The sequence below is a fragment of the Psittacula echo genome, assembly GCF_963264785.1.
Source record: "Psittacula echo genome assembly, chromosome: 1".
Taxonomy (NCBI): Eukaryota; Metazoa; Chordata; class Aves; order Psittaciformes; family Psittacidae; genus Psittacula; species Psittacula echo.
The window spans coordinates 25,551,722-25,575,546 of NC_137735.1; the positions used below are offsets into that span (position 1 = coordinate 25,551,722).

General features: G+C 35.8%; 1 protein-coding gene across 2 annotated transcripts in view; it reads right to left on the bottom strand.

Annotated features, from left to right (window-relative positions):
* PDS5A (PDS5 cohesin associated factor A) overlaps positions 1-23,825 on the bottom strand; it is an 80,768-nt gene that overhangs the window by 25,002 nt on the left and 31,941 nt on the right. For both annotated transcript variants that reach the window (XM_080629852.1, XM_080629853.1), the window contains exons 6-18: positions 23,567-23,693; positions 19,469-19,549; positions 17,956-18,096; positions 16,831-16,946; positions 15,974-16,068; positions 14,968-15,113; positions 7,873-8,024; positions 4,242-4,355; positions 3,517-3,598; positions 2,680-2,728; positions 2,420-2,559; positions 1,101-1,216; positions 251-356 (exon numbers count right to left, since the gene is read on the bottom strand). In XM_080629852.1, the coding sequence (XP_080485978.1) occupies positions 251-356; positions 1,101-1,216; positions 2,420-2,559; positions 2,680-2,728; positions 3,517-3,598; positions 4,242-4,355; positions 7,873-8,024; positions 14,968-15,113; positions 15,974-16,068; positions 16,831-16,946; positions 17,956-18,096; positions 19,469-19,549; positions 23,567-23,693 (1,465 nt within the window). The remainder of the gene's footprint in view (positions 1-250; positions 357-1,100; positions 1,217-2,419; positions 2,560-2,679; positions 2,729-3,516; positions 3,599-4,241; positions 4,356-7,872; positions 8,025-14,967; positions 15,114-15,973; positions 16,069-16,830; positions 16,947-17,955; positions 18,097-19,468; positions 19,550-23,566; positions 23,694-23,825) is intronic.

Genomic DNA, 23,825 nt, shown 5'->3' on the forward strand with positions numbered 1-23,825 from the left:
AGCAGAAACCAATTTCTGCTTTAATGTGCGTATTTCAAGTCTAGGCACCCTTTTCAAACTATATTTCTTTAAAAAAAAAAAACCAACCCATTCCTTACATTATTCTTTTCTCAAGTATTAAATAACTAAACACATTCATACATTGAAAAAGTAATTATCTAAAATAATGTTAACATGGTTTTAATAGTTCATTAGTCATACCACTTTTCTCCCTTCTATTACAAACTATAGCTGCATTAATGCAGATTACCTTGAGAAGTTCAAGTCCTGCACGAATAGCAGTATCAGGACTTACACCCTCCTCTTCATCATCAGCTGTCCCCTCTATGGATTTATTCATTAGTTTTACTAGTGCACTGAAATAACAGACACAAAAAGAAAAAAAGCAAACGAGTGTGACAATGTACAAAGATTACTTGGTTTTGACAATAAATACAGGGAACACAATAGTTCATTATGGGGGGAGGTTGTGTGATGTTTGATTTTTTGGTTTTGTTTTGTAATCAAGGTATTCAATCATTCCTTTTCTTTCTGAGTTAAGCTTTATACAGACTTAATTTTTCTGGGGAGAAAGGGGAAGGAATAAAACAAACAAACAAAAAAACCCAAAGAAAATCCATCATGTTGGCAGCATTCAGTTCAACACACAGTTGCATGAGTTTCATTTAGCTTCCCAGACAAGTCTCAGAAGAAATCCAAACATTCTCTTAAACAATCCCACAAAAGCTAATTACTTCAACTGCTACATGCAGGACTGTTGCAGTTAATGATGTGAAAATTATGATCGTAATTTTCACCAGAAGTTCCACAAATAGCAGTTTCACCAGGAACAACTACTGTATTTTTTAAAAATCATTTGCAGACAGCACTACAAAAAAGTATTAAAAAACTCCCCTAAAACTGCATCCTCTGCAAGCCCAGCCACCCAGGCTGCTGGAAACTAAGACATCTACATAAAATACTTATTGTAAAAAAGCGTATTTTTTACTTCTAGGACAGGTTAAATCCCAAGAAAATACTCACTTTTTTTAAACTCCTCCCTCTTGTCATTCACATCATCTTTATAATCATTATGAGTTAGTATGATCTTTGAAACTTACCTAATGGCTTCTGAGTCAATATGTACAGGGGCAATTCTTTCCAAGAGAAATTTGACCATTTCCAGAAAAGGATTTGTTGGCTGCTTAGGATTTGCAAGTTTCCGGGCTATCTCTCTCTACAAGAATGTTAGATACAAACAAGAATTGTACTCATTTTACTTACTTTACTTACTTACTTTTACTTAAGCATGTTGAATAAGCTAAATATAGCCACTTCTAACCACAGATCGTCTATATAGTGAAAGTATCTATATAAGGGGGGCTGTCAGCTCCAGATCTTTATTACATTATATTGAAAGGAGACATGCTTTACCAAACTATTTGAATGTAAGACGCATTTAGGTTTCTAAATGTTCTTCATTTAGATGAGTTCTTCATAGTTTCTTAAGGAATTGAGAGCCAGATACAAAACAGAATCAAGGGAGACCTAAGTGCAATGTAGATGCAATTTAAATATCTACATTGACAAGAGTAACCCATAAATCTGTAGGTAGCCCTGTTGTATATGTGAGATTTCATAAGGAACAATGAAAAAACAGCACTACTTGCAGATATGCAGGAGCACTACACTATCTTTGCTACAACAGATGCTCAGATCCTATGTACTTGCTTTGGATCCAAAAATCTGGTTTTCCCCTCTGAATGCCCCAGATATCAATAGCACTAAATTCAGCTGCAAATCCAGCAGAAGGTGAACAAGAAGTTATTTTCTGTTTTGAGTGTAAGTCTAAAAATCTCTCAAAGAAATGACTTCTTGACATTCCTTCTCCTAAATGGCTGAATGCTGCAGACCCCACAAACTAGGAAATTGTTCTGTTATGCTAAATTATTTTCACGAAGAGGGAAGAAACCTTCCTTTTGAAATAGCATCACTGAATTCCCAATGAACAAAGTTTACTAGCTTAGAAGAAGACATACTTTCTACATCAAGTGATTCGGACATAGTTCTTAAGGTCATTCTGTTCCCTTTCGTGTACAAATTTCAGAATATAATAGTTAGCTTGTTGGTAGTCAGAAATTTCACCAGTGTCAGAAGACAGTTTAGGAACCACAGAAGAGACACTACGTTAGTCTTTTAGATTTCATTCTTGATGCTCATGTTTCCAGGAAGGAATAAAGCTAATGTTTTCACCAGCAAGCAAGATTATGATCATAAGTTATATTTTCCATAATTTCTACAGGTTAACCAAAAAGGTATTTTATGAAAATCAGAAAAATATAAAAATCATGTTAAAGTACCAAAAGAGACCAATAACTCCAAAGAACTGGTTTAAGCACAAATATTTGAAGTGTGAAAGTTTGCTTTTCCATTTCCTTACCACACAGACATCTGCCTGTTTACAAGAACACGTAGGGCTAATTAACAGCTCAAGCTGGGACCGAAGTTTCTCATCGTCTCCCAGAACTTGATTGAATTTCTTCACAAAATCTTGTGCTTTTCCAGGATCTGGAAGGTTTTCTGTATGATTAAACACAATTCATCATAAGGTAAGTCTGCCACTTGAGTATGCCAATATTCACAGAAATACAATTTCCAGGAATGCTATAATAAGGGCTTACAGAACTCATTAGCACTTACTTGCTATGGTCATCAGCTTTCCAAACATGGCAGCACTGTTTGCTTCTGACTGAGGACAACAGCAAAAACAAACAACAAATCAGTGATATCTTCCTTATACAAATATACCTTTAAGCTGATCTGTTAGCTCTCCAGCACTACAGTCTACTCTGGAATCTTATGTTTTATGTTTCCATTTTAAGAATGAGCACTAGAATAGTATAGCAACATCATTAGCAGCTACTACACACAGAAAAAGGGGAAAAAAAATCTTGCAATATCAAAGAGCTAAAAAATTTCACTAATTCATGTAACAGATAAAAATAGGCTGTTGGGGAAAAAATCTCAATACAAACCCCCAAACAATTCCTCCACATCCAACTCCAAAACACACCACACCTCCAAAGCAATGCCCTTCTATTTAAAGTTTGTGGTAGTTTGAAGATATGCTTATAATAAAATTTCAGTATAAATACTCAAAAACTTTTGTTTTCAAGCAAACAACTAAATCATTGCTTTACATCACAACATATTCCACTTTCAAAATACATTGTAAAATGAAAACAAAAAAAGGTCTGTCAAAAGCAGACAAAAAACTGATGATGATTTTTTTTTTTTTTTACTTTTCCCAAAGTTACTGACCAGTAATATGAAGTAACAGTAAACTTACGGAGGCCATATACATTTAAGCATTACTGAAATCAACTTTACTTCATGAGAACAGAACATTTTCTACATATAGAAATCAGCAGAATAATAAATTCACATTCCACAAATAATAATATAGTATTAAACACCCCCCAATAAATTAGTCTAGCAGGTCCATTGTATAAAGTAGTAATATTTTCAAAACCGTACAGTGGGTTGCTTATGCAAGTCTAGTAATTCTCGTACGTGACTCCTTAGCATGTTCTGGCACTTCCACATCTCATTCAGTGCTCTGCAAAAGTGCAAAACCAGAAAAGAAAAGCTTAGCCATTTATCCATGACAAGAACATGCTGGATGTAACATAAATAACCAACCCTGTTTACTAACACAAGTGCAACATCTGCTAGGTACAATCAAAACCTACCAAGTATTAAACAAACCTGTTCCAAACAAGGTGGAACTGATTTTCTCTTTTTACAGAACATCCCCTCTCTTATTATTCTGCTTGGAACAATTTCACATATGTGGGACAGCCACAGTATGTCTCACAAACACACAAATCATCTTGAAAATAACATTTTCCAACATAAAACACAGGCCAGTATAAATAAGAATTCAGTTACAGATACCTTCATCAAGGACCCTCATATACAGCAAAACTAGAATTCACTAGATGGACATTTTTAACTCTGCATTATGCTCACTGGATGAAAACAAATGGATAAAACCAGTCTTCAAATATCAAGGTATTGTTTTGTCTAATGGACATGTGGATTTTCTACATAGAAAAGAAATGTTTTGAAATACTCTTGCAAATAATGCTAAGCATCAATTACTTATATTTTTATTTAAATGCTGATACTATAAGTAAGATTATATAGATGTTGGAAAAAGCTGAGAAAGCAAGTATCTTCTCAATAGAAACTATACTCACTTGACAGCATTTGGATCCAAGCTAGCATACAAATAGTACAAGCACTTCATTCGCTCTTCTGTTTCCAAATTGTGTGGAACGAGATATTGAGCAAAGATTTTTTCTACTAATAATCTGCAGGAAAAGAGATAAAAACTGTACATTTCCAAAAGTGGTGATAACTTTTAGACAGCTAAAAAACCCAAGAAATATTGGAATTCACTGAAATTAGATTTTTCATCAGAGAAGACAAAAAGTAGTGGTCTTTTTCTCATCTGTAAAGATCTTTTCCACTGTTGACAGAAAGATTAGCAAGAACTGCTTCTTGAGAGCTTGTCCATGTTCTTTCATTTTCACCTCTAAGAAGGACTAATTGCTTTATTTGTCACCATCCAAATTCTCTTTTAAATTTAGGCTCTGAGAATCATCCTTTGTTCACTCTCATACAAAAGACAGTGAGATACAGAGAATAAACACCCCAAGTAGAGCAGAAAAATTAGTAGTTCCAAATGTTTTGCTTTTTTCCCTCAATTTTATCTTAACCTTTCCCTCAAGGATACTTCAGATTTTTACTTCCCCCCCCCCCAATTTATATTCCTGTATTCTACTACAGGAGCTAAAAATCAGCATTAAAAAGGCGGAGACAAAGGAACACCAGAAGGTGTACAATAAAAGCACCAAAAGAAAAACTAAGTGAAAGCAAATCAAACCAGCAAAAATGGTCTCCAATTGCCTCCTTTTAAAAAAACAGTAACACATATTTAAAGTTTTACATAAAATACAAAACTTGAACTACAAAATATGACTGTACAGTTCATTAATAACCATCCCCCAAATGAAGAAATAATTCAGACATTCATTTAATCCACAGCAATGAGAGCTGTGCACGATGTTCAAGCTATATGAGCTGATATTTGTGGACAAATCCCTTGTGTACTTAATTTTACAAACTATTTCACCATGATTCACACCCAGTAAGTACTCTGGGAGTGTCTTATACAAGGATCATAGAAGGCAGCACGGGTTTAAAACACACTTTGTTTCTGCTCAAAGAAAATTCCAAGAGGAATAGCAAGGCAGAAGAATAAAAGGATGATCATGAATATGGATACAACTATTTCAAGGTACCCTGTTCATATTAAAGAAAACCTGGCTTTCTGCCTTTAAACATACATAAATATACATTTTACTACTGATGACTCCAAGAACTAAATTGTTTGGGGATCTTCAGCTCTCAGGGGACTCCATCTCTATTTAACATGCTAGGCGACTGGTGGCATCGGAGTTACCTTAATTTATGAACGTGGCTCTAGCCCGTGTTTCTAGAGACATGTAGAAACATTTCCCTTAGTTGACATGGTTTAGTGGTGGACTTGGCAGTCCCGGGGTAAAAGTTGGATGTGATGATCTTGAAGTTCTCTTCCACCCTAGTTCATTCTGTCATTCTATTCTATATGCTCTAGAAACTGTCAATACAAATGGCAACACTGTATCATGTTTTCTGGTCCTTGTTCATTAGGGTAAAGATTTACAAATAGGGAATATCTCTGGGTCACACTGGCTAGCGTATCAAGAGCAGGTAACAGGGCAGTGTTTAAGATGTGGTTATCTTACTTCTTTCCCTATGTATTTGTTGTAAGACAAAGAAGCTCAGAGCACACAGTTGATAAACAGTTCTTATGGTTAGAAGTTCACAATCTTGAGCAGACAAGCACATCAATAGTTAAGTAACATCAAAACCATTATAAAGTGAAAAAGTTAAGGATGTGTGGAGAAAATTTGTTCTGTTCCACTTTATGCCTGAATACTGTGTGATACTGCACTATTATTTTTAAAAGAACTTGTGTTGTCATATGCACACAATGGAAAATACTCCAAGGCTCAGACAGATGTTCATTGTTACTCTTTATACTCCTCCCTCGTTATGGAAGGAACACAGGCTAGAGTTGGCTAATTATGACCTATGCTTGCATATTTAAAGGATTGGATGGACTGTTTTAAAAGATCATAGCATATCTATAGCTCTTCAGGTGCTAAAAGTACTAACTTTTTAATTCTGAAAATTATGACATTGAAATACATTATTATCCCCTGAGATGGGGAAAACAACCCAATGCTGTGACTGAGCAAGAATTTCATTGTCAGCCTAATTTGATGGAAAACTCAGAATCATAGAATAGTTTGGGTTGAACAGGGCCTTCAAGATCATCTAGTTCCAAGTCTCCTGCCATAGGTGGGAACACCTTCCACTAGTTCAAAGCCCCATCCAACCTGGCCTTGAACATTTCCTGCAATGGGGCATTCACAACGTCTCTGGGCAACCTGTTCCAGTGCCTCAACACCCTCACAGGTACCAAACTGAACTAGAGAAACCCTGAAAGTCAGGCCACCAGTCTTCCAGTGGATCCCCACAGTATACAATCCATACCTACTAATGAAAAGACCAGATTCAATGGCTTAATCAGACTTTCAGAAGAAATCATGTCAAAGAAACTCAGCTTTGATGACATAACCTTTGTTTAAAACTCTTTGCCTCACTTCCCTGACAGTGTTCCACACTTCTAATGAGCAGGAACATTGAAAACATCTGCACCATTCAGCATGGAACTTCTGATTTATTCTCTGCACACCATCAAACCTGTGTACTGATAGCAAGTCATGAACATGATAGAAAAAACCCCCACGAATGAATCTATCAAATATGCAAATTAAAGCATATCTGATGCCTATAACAGATGCAGAATTAGCTTTGTTTAAACTATGTAAAGATTTCCTAATTTTTCACTATTTGATACCTCTACCTCAGCAGACTTGCAATGTAATTATGATCAGCCAGATGAACAAAGCAAGAGCCTTCACCACTGCAGTGGTAAGAATTCACTATCATAACTGGCAACTGAAGGAGGCTATTAGCCTATTCACTAGTCACTAAGACTAGTCACCAAGGTTATGAAACATACTGAGGTAGCAGACTGTACAACTGAGATGATAAAAAACACTATGAAGAAATTTCCGAGTCTGCAGTATTAAAAATCTAGTCTGAAATTCTTTCTGTGACCTCACAGTTTGGCTCTCCTTATGAAAGCAAAGAATTAATAGTGAGAGTTGAAAACCATCTTCCAAAACACTGTCCTTTAAGCCAAAATATTATTTCAAAAAATTAAAGACATTGAGTGACAAAACTGGTAAGACTAGACAACACCAGAAGCACTCTGGTATTTCTTCAGCTTTTGGTCCACTTTTTTGGTCCAGAAGGGTCCACTTCTACACAGCATACCAAAAGGAGATGTCTGTGCATGTACTGTGGTACATAAATGCACAATACTTACAGACCATGGATTTTAACACTGTAGTTTCTGGGAAGTAGCAATACAAACAAGAACTGCATATAGTAAATGAGAAATTTGACAGGGTTTTTCTTCCATGCAGTAGTTATTTAATGACCATTTACTACATCACAGTAAACAGAATGAACACATGACCAAGTAATGCAACCATCCTGAATATCTTAATGATATGATAATGAAATACATCATACTTTAAACCAAAAATACGGGATGAGATATAACAGCTTTTCAGGATAAACACATATTTGCAGAGTAATTTTTATCACTATAAAAAATTAAAATTAGGGAGGCTTAGGTTGACTCACTTGTCATCAATGCTATTTTGATAATATATGTGCAAAAGTTTATCCTTTATCCAGCTCACTTTCTCTGCAGCATCTTTTCCAGCCTCTGCATGAAGACAATACTTCTTGTATAGCTGGGCAAGCCCCATCATAGCTTCTTTTCTTACTCGCCACTTGTGGGGGAAGAAACAAAAAGGAGGTGAGGAAGTGGTTTTCGTAAATAAGTACCAAACATACATAAAATACAGTAAAGATACAGAAGCATGAAAGCAGATATATTCTGATCTCCTATACTTAAAGACACTTCAAAAGCTGAAAAGTGCTGTTTAGAGCCTCTTAAATGAGAATTTGTAAAGACTACACAAGAGGTTTCTTTCCTGTACTATGCAGATTAAGTATTGCCTATACAGAGGAATCCAGTAATCCTCTGTGCTGAGAAAAGAAAATCTTGTTTAAAAAAATACAGCTTCACATGTATGCCTGAGTAAGTTCCTTCTTCAGTCAGTATTTGGAAGACTTACCTATTCAGAGACAGGCACCAAGCAAAGGTGGCAGCCTTCTTTGTCTCCACAAAGCCTTACACTACCTTACAGCACACTTGTCTAGAAATGAGAGATCTGGAGCTTAGGCCTAGCTAAACCTGATAGAGCTTGAACTCAGGCCACTTTCAGGACAGTGGGAAAGGCACTTTTTGCTCAAGCCTCAAACTAGCCACAGTAAGACTCTAAGGATCCAGGCAAAAGCCAGACTACAACCTTCACAGCTGGAATTCCTGGGTTTTCAGACTTGCTTCTGGTGGTCACTACTTTATTCCTTCACGTAAACAGGAAACGTCTCGTTATTAACCACTTTTAACAGACAAGATCCATAAGCTCTCCTATGCTGATTTGTGCAAGGAATCATACCAAAACAGACTGAGGATTAATCTAGACAGAATAGCACCTCCCATTGAATGATTTATACAGACAACCCCAGCAGAAACTTGTTTCCCTCACCACTTAAAAGAAATGCATGAAATTCAAACTGAAAAGAATTTCTTCCAGAACACACCAGATATCAGTTTTGTTCTTGACCTCCAATGACCATCAACACTCAAATCATTTCACCCTGTCAAGCATAAATGTAGATACTACTGTTCACACAGTGCATCTTTTTTTATTTTTCTTTACACTGAGGGTTTGTTTTAATAACACTAACTGATACTGCAGGTTTAATTTCTTAACAGTTTTACCAACTGACGTCCTTTTCTTGAAGGGCAAAGAAAAGAAAAATCTTGAAGATAATATGTCATGTTAGCACAACAGTCTTACACACCACCAGCTGTTGGAGTAGGTTATATCAAGAAAAATAGAACTGTGTTTTGCGACAGATTTCTTAAAAATTAAAACCACAAGTAACAGGCAATGACTTTGACAGCATATAGTATAATACTTTGTTTTCAGAAAAGAGAAAATGCTTAGATATAAATAGATGTAATTGTTCAACTTCTCACCCATTGTGATCTAAAGCACATTTTAAAGAAAATAAAGGTCTGAAAGAGGAAACATTTTCAGAATAGTATTAATATTTTAATGTGTTCAGATATACCCTTACAATGCAATCAGATTTCCTATGCAAGACAAGAAGGATGGCAAAACTATTGCCAGAAAACAATGGATTAAGGATTGCAATTAATGATTCTAGAAAAGTTAAGCCTAAAATGAAAGCAGAGTACTTAACAAAGGGTTGTAAGGAAAGAAGGTTTGGAGTGTCAATAGATTCCTCATAATTCAAACTATTGTAGAGAATATAAGTCAGAGCAGGCAGAAAGCCAGTTTCAGGCAGAAGACAAGAAGATAGAAGGCACTGGACAGAATTCCCCAGAGAACGCTTACAGACACGATTGAAGCAAGTCACTGAACAGCAGATACAGTTTGGAGGGGTGGGGAGGGGAGGGTGGAAGAGTCAGGTGCTACTGAGAATTTAAGCTCAAATAGTATACAGGAGAGTAAAAGATGAAGGCAACTGAAAATAAAGAGGAACATAATGATCAGCTTAAGAGGGAGCTGATCAACAGACTCAGGTAAGAGAAGTACTACCTTAATTTAATTAACAAACTAATTTTGACAGTCTTAGCTTCCTTTGTTAACCAGCATAATTAAACTCTCTCACTGAAGACTGCTGGGCTGAGTTTTTTAAAAAAAACTAAACCGGTTACTCAATTTCAAGACAATCCTATACCTCTTGGAATAGCTAACCTGTTCCTGACATAGAGTTAAGAACATTAACATCTGAAAAAATCTTTCTCCTTCACCTGGAAAAAGCCACAATGGTTTTTAACACTCACAGAGGAGCAGTCATCAAAACTAACACATGCAGAAAGAAATGTGCAAAGAGAAATAGAAAATGGGAGTCTGTTCTTATGGCGTCTCATTCTATAGCTTCTGACTTCAAGCTGACGAGGTAAAAAACCTGTTCTCACAGGACTAAGTCTTTAGGCCGCAAAGGCTGTTGAGAGAAACAGAAACAGAAGTCAGCTGTCAAAACTCTTCTCTAAGTTTTCAGGTTCTTAAAGTTATTCCAGTATAAAGGAAAAAGTAGCTGAAAAATTTAGAAGCTTACTAAAAAAAATAAAATAAAATTTTTAAATGTCTCCTAAAACTAACTGTTCTGAAAAGTGGAATCACTGAAAAGACCCTAGAGACAATGCTTCAATGGAAAAATTCCTCACCATTCTTACCAAACACTGGATTCCAGTTTTTGGAAAGCATCTGTTCCCAGAGTTACTTTTCCAACTGGAGGACCAGTAAAAATTGATTTGAAAACTACAGATATTAAGGGGGGGTGTGTGCTTGTCTGGTTTTGTTGTTGTATTTTAATATCTGTAATCATTGTGCAAATGCCCATACAAATCAAATTAGTACGGATGTTTTCTAAAAAACAAAGCACTGTCTTTTAGCCAAAAACTTTTACTCTAAAAAAGTTATTGGTCTATCTTTACTAATACTGTGCCAATTAGAATATGGTCAGGAGAAAAAAACAGATTAAATAAATGGTATAACAGCATTACTTAAATTTAAATTTACACATCATTTTATAAAGAAAAAAGGCAGAACTGAAATAACAGATTAGTGTGTTTAAACTTTAGCTGTGTGGTTTGGTTGATATGCTGGAGGGAAGGGATGCCATCCAGAGGGACCTTGACACACTTGTGAGGTGGGCTGATGCCAACCTTATGAAGTTTAACCATGCCAAGTGCAAGGTCCTACACCTGGGTCGGACCAATCCCAGGCACAGCTACAGGTTGGGCAAAGAAGAGATTCAGAGCAGCCCTGCAGAGAAGGACTTGGGGGTGTTGGTCGATGAGAAAATGAACATGAGCCGGCTTCAGTGTGCGCTCACAGCCCAGAAAGCCAACTGTATCCTGGGCTGCATCAAAAGGAGCGTGACCAGCAGGTCGAAGGAGGTGATCCTGCCCCTCTACTCTGCTCTCCTGAGACCTCACTTGGAGTATTGTGTGCAGTTCTGGTGTCCTCAACATAAAAAGGACATGGAACTGTTGGAACAAGTCCAGAGGAGGGCCACGAGGATGATCAGGGGACTGGAGCACCTCCCGTATGGAGACAGGCTGAGAAAGTTGGGGCTCTTCAGCCTGGAGAAGAGAAGGCTGCGTGGAGACCTCATAGCAGCCTTCCAGTATCTGAAGGGGGCCTACAAGGATGCTGGGGAGGGACTATTCATCAGGGACTGTAGTGACAGGACAAGGGGTAACGGGTTCAAACTTAAACAGGGGAAGTTTAGATTGGATATAAGGAAGAAATTCTTTACTGTGAGGGTGGTGAGGCACTGGAATGGGTTGCCCAGGGAGGTTGTGAATGCGCCATTCTTGGTGGTGTTCAAGGCCAGGCTGGATGAGGCCTTGGGTGGCATGGTTTAGTGTGAGGTGTCCCTGCCCATGGCAGGCGGGTTGGAACTAGATGATCTTAAGGTCCTTTCCAACTCTAACTATTCCATGAGTCTATGAAACAATCATCATTTTACTTCAGCTTATTGGACAAATGTTCTTTTGATAGTAATACCTATACTCATTTGATAGATGATTGCAGGCCTGAAAAGAATTAGATGAAGTCAAATTGATGAATGATCACTTAGGAATTTGCAGTAGATTTGCCCAGCAGAAACTTGGCTACAAGGGGTAAATACATAATGTAATTGAGTTCTTTAAATCAAAAGAATAATTAAAATAAGTATAACGCATTCTGCCTGGAACTGCAAAAATCCTATATAGAAAATATAAAGACAGTTATATGGACAAATCAATACCCCCCTCCCAAACTGCAGAAAAATCCCAAAGGGAAAAAAAAAAAACCCTCTGAAAGTTCACAAGGCTTTATAACACTAATGATATGCATAAAGACATGCTATATTGTTACAGTCTACTTCAAATGCTAATATTTGTTGTATTAATTCCTAGTCAGCCCTCAAGTTTTCATTTCTCCTCAGGATGTATTTTCATTAAAGCTCTCTCCAGAGATTTTTGTAAGAGAAACATCAACTAAAGGTGAAATTATTTTTCACTTGTGAGTGCTTGAAAAGGGACCTAACCTTGAAATTTAATGTATTGTCAAACCAATGCCTGGTGTGAAATCACTACGTCAAACATGCTAGGAACATTAAGTAGTACCATACTGGGTTTAAGGCTACATGAGCCAAAAATCCTTAGCTCCATAGAAGTAAGTATTACAGTGGTACAACTGCCTGCCTCTTTACTGATGGCAACATGCTAAAGTAGAACAGACACACTATGTGGAAGACACAGTAACAATCTTCCCATCCTAAGTGAGAGGCCCAGTGCGAAGTGGCGGTCACACTAAAAGTTTTTAGAGCTCACAGATGATGTTTTGGACATGTCTGTTTAATGGCTTAAAAAGGAAGGAAGTAAGGTGCTCTTAATCCCTCCTGAGAAACATGCAAGGTCAAGCTGCAGGTACAACTGCTTTATAATAACAAACATACTCAACATGACAATTTCATTCTGTGCAAAGATGACAGACATCCTCTTCTCAAAATCCATTGCAGTAACATTCTCATTTAAAAAGGGGAACATAAAAAAAATAGAAAAGAATTTTAAAATAATTTAATTAACTCTCTAGAATGACTAAAGTTCTAGGAAAGATGCCCCCTATCAAAAAGGAACAAGGGAAAAAAAAAACCCAAACCCAAAATCAACATTGCACAGAGAAATCGCTCTTAAAACATCACCCTCTAAAGAGCATGGAGCCACATCCGAAAGAGTGTAAACAGCAAAGAGTATAAGCTCTGGCAAGTTGGAAATAAAACCTTGATAAAGCATGGCAAAAGTTTCAGAAACAAATTATTAAAAGCATATCAGTTAAACATCTTCACCAAAGCCTCCAGAAGCAGGAAGCCTTCCAGAGGGCTGCAAGACAAACAAGATCTATTCCAGGAGGTCTGAAGAGCTTTCTTATGGTGTCATCAGAAGACATTTTAAAACAAATTAGTAAAATGAGCAGTGAGACCAGGTAGTATCCCATCCATGACTTCTACAAGCATTTAGAAATGATACACCAAATACTAAGTTATCCTGCTATCGCAATCTATCAATAAACAGACTGGACACAGCAAATATGAAAAAAACCAAGGGGTCCCAAGAGGAACAGAGTGCCACTCACCAGAGCATCTGATTTTGAATGGGTAAACAGGTTGAAACAAAACAGTAACAACAACAAAGAGCAGACATCACTGAAAAACGAAGTTATGGGAATGAGTCATTACACTTTACAAAATGGGAAGTTTTGCCCAAGAAAAAATAAATTTTAGCAGAACCACAAGTATATCAGTAAAATGCATTAGAATACCAAAACCTTTCTATCAAAGTCTCACACCAGAGGATCTTAAAATAAAAATGCTGTTGTGAATTATTAACTAAAACATAGGGGACAACAACAATGGGTGGAAACAAATGACTGGTTTTCACAATGATGGGAGCAAAGGGACCTATTGATGGAGTCAGAAGGGAACCTGTGACACTTAACATATGGAAAAATTACTAGAAAATTAACTGAACAGTGCACATGAAGTTTACTGAGGTAGTCAAATCTGACATTGTAGTGAAGAACTGCAGAAAAATGTCATGCTACTGAATTGTTACTGTATGAAATGAAAGAAATTCATTTCAAGGCCACCTGCATTAACTCTGCATGTATAATATTAGGCAAATGCATCATCTAAAATTATTAAGGCAAAATACTGAAGTCAACATGGATGTCTTCCAAAACTGCCTGCTCAATGCTCAAAAATAACAAATGCAGAATGTTAAAGAGCAAGAACACAAAAATTATCATAAGCATGTACACAACACAGTGCACACCTTAAATGCCATGGCCTAGTCTGGTCACCTTGGTTCCAACAGGATATAGAACAACCAGACAACAATGATCAGAAGCATGGAATAATCAATCTGTATGGAAATTAATCAAGTGATTCTTCAGCTTAGAAAGCAAAGGAGTGGAGAAGATGAGGTATATATATTTATTAATCATAAGCGGGTCATAATATTTATTATTTTACATAATGCAAGAACAAGATACCCTATGAAATTATTGGACAAATTTAAAACAAACAAGTGAAGTTACTTTTTCTATAATGCATTATACTTGAATTTACTTATGCAAATGCCATGGATTTTTATAAAGTCCAAGTAACTTAAAGAACGAACTTGGCAAATTCATGGAATAAAGCTCCATAAAAAGCTATGATGAATGTGATCAAGCAGATTTAAGAAATCCTTAAATCACAAATTGCTGGAAGCCAAGACTGAGCGCTGTGAGAATTCTACTGGGCTACAGGGACCTTTGGCCTGAACATACGTAGCAATTCTTAGGTTCTTATAACATGATTGTGTTCCTCACAAGTCAAATGATCTGATTTGCTTGAAAACACTTTTTTATTCTGTAATTTGGAATCCACATTAAGATGTTCTGTAAGAAAACCAGTTTTCCCCCACACCATTCTGGTTAATAGCCAACTCCATTTCTATGATGGCTTTTTTTTGTTTTACTTTTACCAAATTATATTAGAAGCAGATATTCCTGAAAATGAAATATTAACACTTACCCGTTTGTCTAGTGTTCTTTCCCTTACAAAGCCAAGCAGCTGGTCATTGACTAAAGAAAGATCTCTCTTGCCCGCAGTAATAATTGTAACAATAACATCATGTCGAATGGCTTCTTCTGGGTCATGTGATCTAACCTTCAAATATTCTGTTGCAATCAGAAACAATGAAAAACTTGGCTTTTTATGTAGATACGATGTATTCCAATTTATTAATAATGTTAAAACAATTAAATGACAGTCACATATCAGAAGAATATAATCTATTAGACACATAACTGCCTACAGGAAACATCTGCTCTGGCACTACGTTAAATACAAAGCAATTATATAACTGTATCAGAATAATATAAAAGTGCACAGCTTTTACAATAACCTCATTTGCGGCAAGTGAAATAAAGCCGATTAGAATACATAAAAAATAAAAGGAGGTGGGAGACTGAGAGTAAGAAGAGCAGACACTCTTACTCCCAAAGAGCCAAGAAGGCAAATAACTGAAAAATACTGACAATTGCTGTAGGTTAGCTTGCATCAGAAGACAGTATTTTCAGTTAAGCCTGAAATTCTGCTCATAGTGAAAAAATGATGCTAAAGTGAATGAAAAAACTTCATAGCTTAGATTATCACAATGGCATTTTCTAAACTCTCTGGAAGAGAGTGCTGGGGAACACACTGAATTTTTTTAACAATAAAGCAAGGTGTTGCACCAATATTTGCTTTGACTTGCCAAAAGTTTCATTAGAATCTGAAAATACTTTAAAACTCATACTGCAATAGGTAGCTTCTTAAAGACTCATTCTAACAAAGTCCACACAATGTCACACTCCTCTTTTTCTATTAGCTAGCATTTGCCTTCAGCAGAAAGCAATTACTCAGTAGTCAGCTCTTCCATCCAGCAGCAAGCATTGGACCTGATACATTTTAGAACTCTACAGCTGTGCACAGAAATAATTACATTCTTCCTTGCTTATTTCTTAAATTATTCTAAACCCCTGTAAAAGCATCTCACCAGTGAGGTCTTTTGCTAAGTCTGGATGGTTCATTAAACAATGACTGGCGAATTTCACACTCTCTAATCTCACAGGGACATGGATATCATTGAACCTAGAGGGACAGAAGATGATGAATGTTAATTTTTAATTAGCCTTGCAAATCAAGATTATTCTCTATGTAGTGACATGTGTTGATAGTATGTTACATTAACTATTAGAATACTTTTATATGGCTAAAGAATACAATAGAAATGTTTTGTATTTACCTCCATAATGTACCTCATGCAAATTTTTATGTTATTCCATGTGAAATTAAGTCAGGACTAAAATTAAGGGATGGATGCTACATATGGATGAAATGTTTTTTTGTTCACTGACTTTTGAACTCTTCTCCAGACACTGTTAATCATGTATGTGTGTATATATTTATACACACAAATGAAATTATAAAAATATAAATTGCCATAACATGTACCATTTGAAAACATTCACTTTTTAAAAATGATAAATTCCTGTATTTACTTAAAAGGAAATTTCTCTTCACTCAATCACTTAAACACCAAATAAACCAGATACAGTTGCAGACACAGCTGGAATAGCACGAAATTTCAGACAATGCTGGTATAGCTATTATGTGATTTCTGTTATGTATGTAATGTGCTTCTTCATTCTAAAATACAACTATGGGCAAGTCTCTGCCTCAAAGACTTAACGAAAGAACTTGTTCAAATACAAATAACTACATCCTTTAAGAACACAACGAAAATGCAATACTATCACAAAATACAGGAAAAACAAACAAACAAACAAACAAACCCCCCAAAAAACCCTAACAAAGCCCCTAAATTCAGAATTCTATCTCGGTTTCTCTTACCGCCCAAGAAAGCACTGCCAAAGAGGACGGTTCTGTGTGGCCAGATCAGAATCTTTGGAGCCAAAGAGTTTAGCCAGAAGTCGAACAACAGCCAAGCGTTCTTCTCCATCATTGCTCTAAAAGTCAAAACATGAAAATAAAACTGTAAATCATTACCTGTAATACCTTAGTGATAATTTCTGGCTTCCTTCTGCTTTTGTAAATTAGACTAAAAAGTGAGTTTAAAATAATTTCTGATAATTCACAGTCTCCCTAATTAGACTATTAGATTTATATAATATCTATAATATATTAATAAAGTAACAGTAATATAATAAAAATACAAACACCTATTAACATATTACCGCCACTGAATAGATGGGAGTGCTTTCAAATTTGTTCTCTTTACAGAATAAAACCCCACATACTATAATTAGAATAACATACATCCTTAATTTCAACAATGACTGATCTTACTTTTGTTTTAAAACATACTTTCAGACTATTTTATGCGTGTGGAAAAGACACCAATTAAGATGTTATAAACAGATGTGCACTAATAAAAGATACATGTAATTTCACTAAATACATAATTCTTTGTTGTTTGTTGCCACCATACCCTGTGTGTACATGCGCATGCAGTTATTTCTCTTGTCCATGTACAATCATACAAACCCCCAAATCAGGATAAATTCACTTTTTAAGGATTCAAAAAAAGCCTTAGTAGCTGATCATGCAGATCTGAGAAAATATTTGGAAATACTTCCTCTACTATTAAATATTAATTTCACAAAAGAAAAATCTGCAAATCAAAACTGAAGATGACACACTTGCATTTTATAAGCCAGCCAAAGCCTTATTACTTTATACATTACAGGTGAAACCCAAAGATTAAGTACATATAACTTTTGAATTAAGCCATATGAATCTGTCATTATAATGATCATCTATTCTGTGTGCATAATACACATTTGCAAGCAAAGCACACAAGTGTGTACAACTTTCCAATGTCCCTCCTTTTATTTTAAACATAACATTAAGTGCTAAACACAAAATTCTATCCCTCCAGTAAGACACTTACTAAATCTGCATTCTATAATATTCACACAAATTTTATCACTTGTTGAAAGCTATACTGTAACCTACCTTCAGCTTGAATTCAAGCTGTGGCATGACAGACAGCAGTAAGTGAGGATCTATGGCAAAAAGCTCTTGTATCAAGTCGAACACATGTTCTGATAAGTCACTTACTGAAGACTTTCCCAGTACCAGAACCTGGTTAAAAAACTAGAATTCAAACAATATTGTTTAGCATATTTTCCCTCACTAATGCAAACACTATTTTAAAAAAATATTTTAATGTAGTATCATACTTTCATTCTTCATGCATACCTTCTAATGGAAGGTACTCAATGCACATTTTTTCATCACATCAAAGCATTTCATCCTTGCAGTTTTGGCTCAAGCAAACTACAAACATCCTTCATAGTTTATTTTTGTTACTTCCGTCAGGATTAATTCATGGTAATTGGATAATTCAAAATATCAGTAATTATCTCCCCAGCAAAATTAACAACAAATGAAAGAATTGTTAATTTAAAATGCATATTCATTTAAAGAGAAGCTTCTCTACTTTTATTCCATTTTAAAGAATGTCAGGTGACTTTATGATATGTCTTGAGATATTGACGGTAACATATCAATGCTGTCAGAAAAAAAAACCAAGGTAAACTAAAATATGAATAATTTATTTTGGGTTTGTTAAATTTTAATACGCTTGGATACTTCCTACTACATACTGTGAGTTAATATTATTTGAACACTGCAAATGCTACGAAGCTATTATACACTTGAATAAGAAAGTAAGAAGAATAATATTAAATCAAACCAAAGGTCACTTTAAACACCATCCTCCTCCCAGCTATGACTAATTACAAAAGCTTAAAGAAACAGGGGAATCTGAAAGTGTTACTTGTTAGTGAGACTTCTTGAACTTTTAAATACTTACTGATTAATCTTTTATGAATTTGCCTAATTCCCTTTTTAAACTACTCTGACTTCTAAGAAATCTACTGGCTCCAGCACTTAAGGAACGCAACAGAATGGACCAGACTATGTCCCCACGAGACAGTAGTTGCTGCTTTAACAGGTACAACATATAACACCAACATTCAACAAAAGGCATTACAGTAGAAGGAAGATTTGTAAGAAACCCCTGACTGTTTATGACTAAAACAAGTTTAGGATGGGGAAAAAAAAAAAAAAAATCTAGTGAAGTGCTGGCAGTTTGAAATGTTTCATCCTACAGCTTGGTACAAAATGAGGCTGTCTGGTTACTGGATACATGAAGTACTAACAACTCCTGTTTGTTCCAGCAGGATTTTTTTGATGGTCACACTTTCACAGTCTAGATTTAGGCTTTACCTTAGACTGAGATGAGTAAAAATTATTTTCCTTTTCACTTATTTGAAACACCTCACACACTTCTTTAACACCCAAGGTAGTAATATCCTATATAGAAAATGGTACTCTTGCAGCTGTATTGCAAAATGTATCTTTTATAAGCAGTCATTTTTAAACAAACAAGCAAACCTCCAATAAAGACAGTAACAAGAACACTTGTTAATTGTAGGTAACATGAATTAATTAATTTACATACATTGGCAATACACGGTTCAATGGTCTGGACTGTCCTTTTCAACAGGACTTTTGCAAGATCAAATGCTTGTTTATTAAGGTTCTGAAATAAAGAAGATATAACAATAAAATTTTAAAAGAGACAAACTATTTCAGGTGACTCTACTTTTCTCTCCCAACCCTGAAAGACCATTACCTTAGGAAGGTATGTTTTACCACCAATCTATTTGTTTTCAGAGCTGTCAAAGTTCAGCAATGTTAATTCCACAACTATAGACTTTAAAAAAATCTTAAACCTATTTTTTCCATGCACTTAAATCTAACCCAAACCCATCACTTCTGCACATTCTTTTAAGACTTCCATCACTTCAGTCGTTACCTTTAGCATTGCATTTATATCTATAAGAAGTTTCCACATGCAATCACATTAAAAATCATGAGGTGACATTACCACACACACTTCAGTAATTAACTGAAAAATGAACTAGTCTAACTTACTATTTAAATGTGAGGTTTTTTTCCCCTTCATATACTTATGAAAGGTACTACCTGTAGCAAAGTTCAGCATTGTCTACAGGGTAAAACTGTGCACTGACTTCCCCATAGACTGTACTGTATGGTCTGAGATAGCCCAAAGAAAGCATCTCATCTTGGGCAAAGTTAGCTGCAAACTTTCCAAATAAACATTTGATTACAAGATAACAAATCTGAACATTGTTTTCATTACTCTTAAGCAAGATAAGGAATGTATCTGCATATCTGAAAAATGTGACTGTCCAAATCTGCACAAAATCCAATATGCAGTATCTCATCTAGGGATTAATGCAGCTAGGAGGAGAAGGGGGAAGGGAGGAGGAGAAAGGTGGATTAGGCAATTGCCCTGAAAATTATGAATGACTGCAGACAAAATACAGGTAAAGCCTAAGGATGACTGATTCTTGGAAAGATAGTATTTGGCAAGTCTACACTGAGAATAACTCCCTCATGTTCTTTTAGCTAATCAGATGACAAACTGAAAGACAGTTCATCAACTGATAGCAATGAGAAATAAATGTCCAAAGGCTCCAACAAATATCTTCTCAGTCACCACAGCACTAAGCTGATGGTCTCATTATACCAGACTGACAGATATGTTCAAGCTCTTCTCAAATTCAAACCAAAAGCTTCTCTCCAAACCAGATCATGATTAAAATCTTGTTGGCAGATATGTCTGTATTAAACTAAAGCACTGCCAACCTCATAAAAAAAATACATTTTATTTTGATCTTCAATAAAGCTTCAAAGATTTCTTGCAATGAAGTTGGGGATTTTTTTGTTATTTTTAATATATATTGATAAAATGAAAATAAAATACATATCTATTAATAAGTAATATACAAATAATCTGTTTGGAGAATAAAACAAAACAAACCCTTAGAGGTCTGGATTGGCCATGCTACAGAGGATGCAGAAGAAAATACTGATTTTCATTACATGAAATACACATTTTTAAGCAATAGCCTTGATAATAAGAGTGGCAAGAAAAATATTCACTGAATAGCACTGGTTTTAAAGTTCATAAAAAGAACTACAGTTTCATGCCACAGGTGGTCTGCACAAAATGTGGCACACATTCTGCTATTGAAAACCTGGATTTACAGGAGGAGAGCCACATTAGCACATACAGAGAGAACAATGTACAGTAAAACCACTTTACTGATAATGAAGGTACAAATGAATATAATTTACAGGCTGAGGTAGAACTTACTTCACGTCTACGTACTGGTATATTTCTTTTTATTGCAGTACTGCCTTACACAATGCGAGAGTTTTTTAAAAAACAAAACCACCAAAAAAGTGGAATACATTATATCCAAACCACATTATTTCAGCTCCTTTACAAAGATGAACTTCCATTAAACCACACTGATAATTTTATTATGTCATACCAGAGAATGACTAGTATCCAATTGCTTTGCACAGACATAAAAGTACCTTTATTATATGTTCTCTACAAGAAAACACACTGCTTTTCAAGCTATGGTGCTTCTGATTTACATACCTACAGACAAACAATATAAACACAGAATTTCCTAGGAGATCTGTTCATGAAAGAACTTAATTACTGCAGTCAAACTGTTTGGCAGTGCAAACAAAAGAACTTTCTGGTTGTTTGGGTCACTTGGTTTTAACTACTATGGCAAAGCAGTATTTTAAGTTCTGTTGTTACAGGAAACAAACAAGTCAGAACAGACCAAAACACTTACCGAAGTATGATACTGAGCACTGACTACAGCGTATTATTTGCTCAGTTGTGATGGCCAAGAGGCAGTAAGGACTGTCCACCAGTCTTCTAAGAAATACTAAACATGCAATACAACCCAACATTTAAACCAAGTTTTCCTCCCTCTTTCTCACAGCCTTTTTCCAAAATTTCCTTAATTAGGCAAAATTCTATGATTAAGTTAATGGTGTTAATGCTAAAGGATCATACTCACTTTTACTCTGCCTATACCAAGTAGTCACAACACACTGTTCAGTTGTGAAAAGTTTACAAGGTCTTTGCATCCTCAGAGCAATGCCTGGCACGTGACATACACATCCACATTCCTCTATTTCCACTCCTGCTCTCTACTGTCTATAGTTGATTATAAACAACTTACAAAGACAGTGCATTTTCAAAAGGACTCTTTCTATTGTTATGAATAAGATGCCTCCCTTCCTGTTAGCAGTTTTAATAAGGCATCACCTTGTTGCTGTCAGTAAAAATGAGCTGAGAGAATGATATTTCTACCTCATGCTCACAAAACAAACGTAAACTGAGAAGACAGGTATCTTTATACATCCACTGCTGAGACTTTGCAAGTAAATCACAAAGGCCATGGCTTAGTCACTCCTGTGATACACGTTTCCAGGAATTCTCCCTCTTTAGGTAACCAAAGGAATTATCCCTGATTTTATATGCTAATTCAACTTTAATTATGTAGTCACAGATGGAGCTGCCTTAATTTTGTCATTATTTTAAATTAATAAATGAGCAAACACATACCTGGTAATCAGAGTACAGTTCATTTACTGTAGCTCATAACTGAAACTTACTGTTCTTCACACAACATTCAGACAGAGGCACAAGAGTTACAGTAAGGGAATTTTCTTGGTCAATGCAGGGCAACCCCAGCCTGCACCTCACTTCCCCTGATTTCACCACTAACGGAGTTGTGTTCATTCTCCTTTCAACTTTATTTACCCATTACAGTAAAGGTACTTCAAAAGCTCAACTGCAGACACAGTGACCAGGTAAGTTGTTTCACACAATGAAATCCCTGACAGTTCATGAAGCTGACTGTACAGGGGGCATCTCTGAAAAACCTGTCCAGTAGCTGTGTAGATGGGCTAAGACAACACCTGCATGACAGCAGCAATTTGCTCGGAGGAGCTCAGATAAGACTGCTCTAGGAAGAGAGGGGGGTCACTTGTAAGTGAGTTAAAGACACGCTGAACTTCACAAAAGGCAGAATGATTATGAAGCTCATAAAGAATGGAACACTAAAAGCAACCAACTAACTTAAAAGTACTGTACTTCAGAAAATAATTAGGTTTTACTAAGAGAAAAGTTAAAGGGGGAAGATACTGGGGAAAAAACAATCAACAAACCAATGAGGGAGGTGGAAGGGAGCCTGGCTGGCAAGCTGAGGCAAGCAGCAAGTCACCACAGAGGTCTCAGGGAATTATCTTTTTTCTATTTTTTTCTTTTTTAATAAAAAATAATACTTCACATCTTTTCAATTTCAAACAAAACCAACAAAACAAACCAAAACACCTAAAAATCAAAAAAACCAAGAAGCCTTAAGATACAATGTTTTTCAATTATATATTACATTTGCTTGAAAATACTTTATTAATGTTTCAGTAGAGTTCCTGAGGTGCCAAGTAGGCAGAATCTCTTGATACTGAAAAATCTAGCCACAGCTAATGAACAAAGAAAATGTTCAATCCACTGTTTCCCCAAGGCTTTGAAAAAAACTAAACAATCAAACAGCAGCTGTGATGGCCAAAGTGTGTGGAGAGATACACAACAAGCAAAAGGCAATAAAAATTACTGTTATAATGGTATACTACTATAGTATTTTACTTTGCAGACCTTGTGTGCAGGAATGAGGTTTATCAAAATCGAGTCCAGCAGCTCCTGAGTTACTCCATCGCCTTCCATGATGATAGAACTCATCAAATCCAGCATATGCATTTGTACCTTCTGGTTGTGGCTATTACTGAGATGATAAAGAATATTATCAATACTGAATTTTCAGACCCTAACAAATACTAACAGCACTGTTAAGAAACAATGCCTAATGCTGACCAGCTTGCCCTCCTTTACACTCTCCACATCTCAAAACTACTTT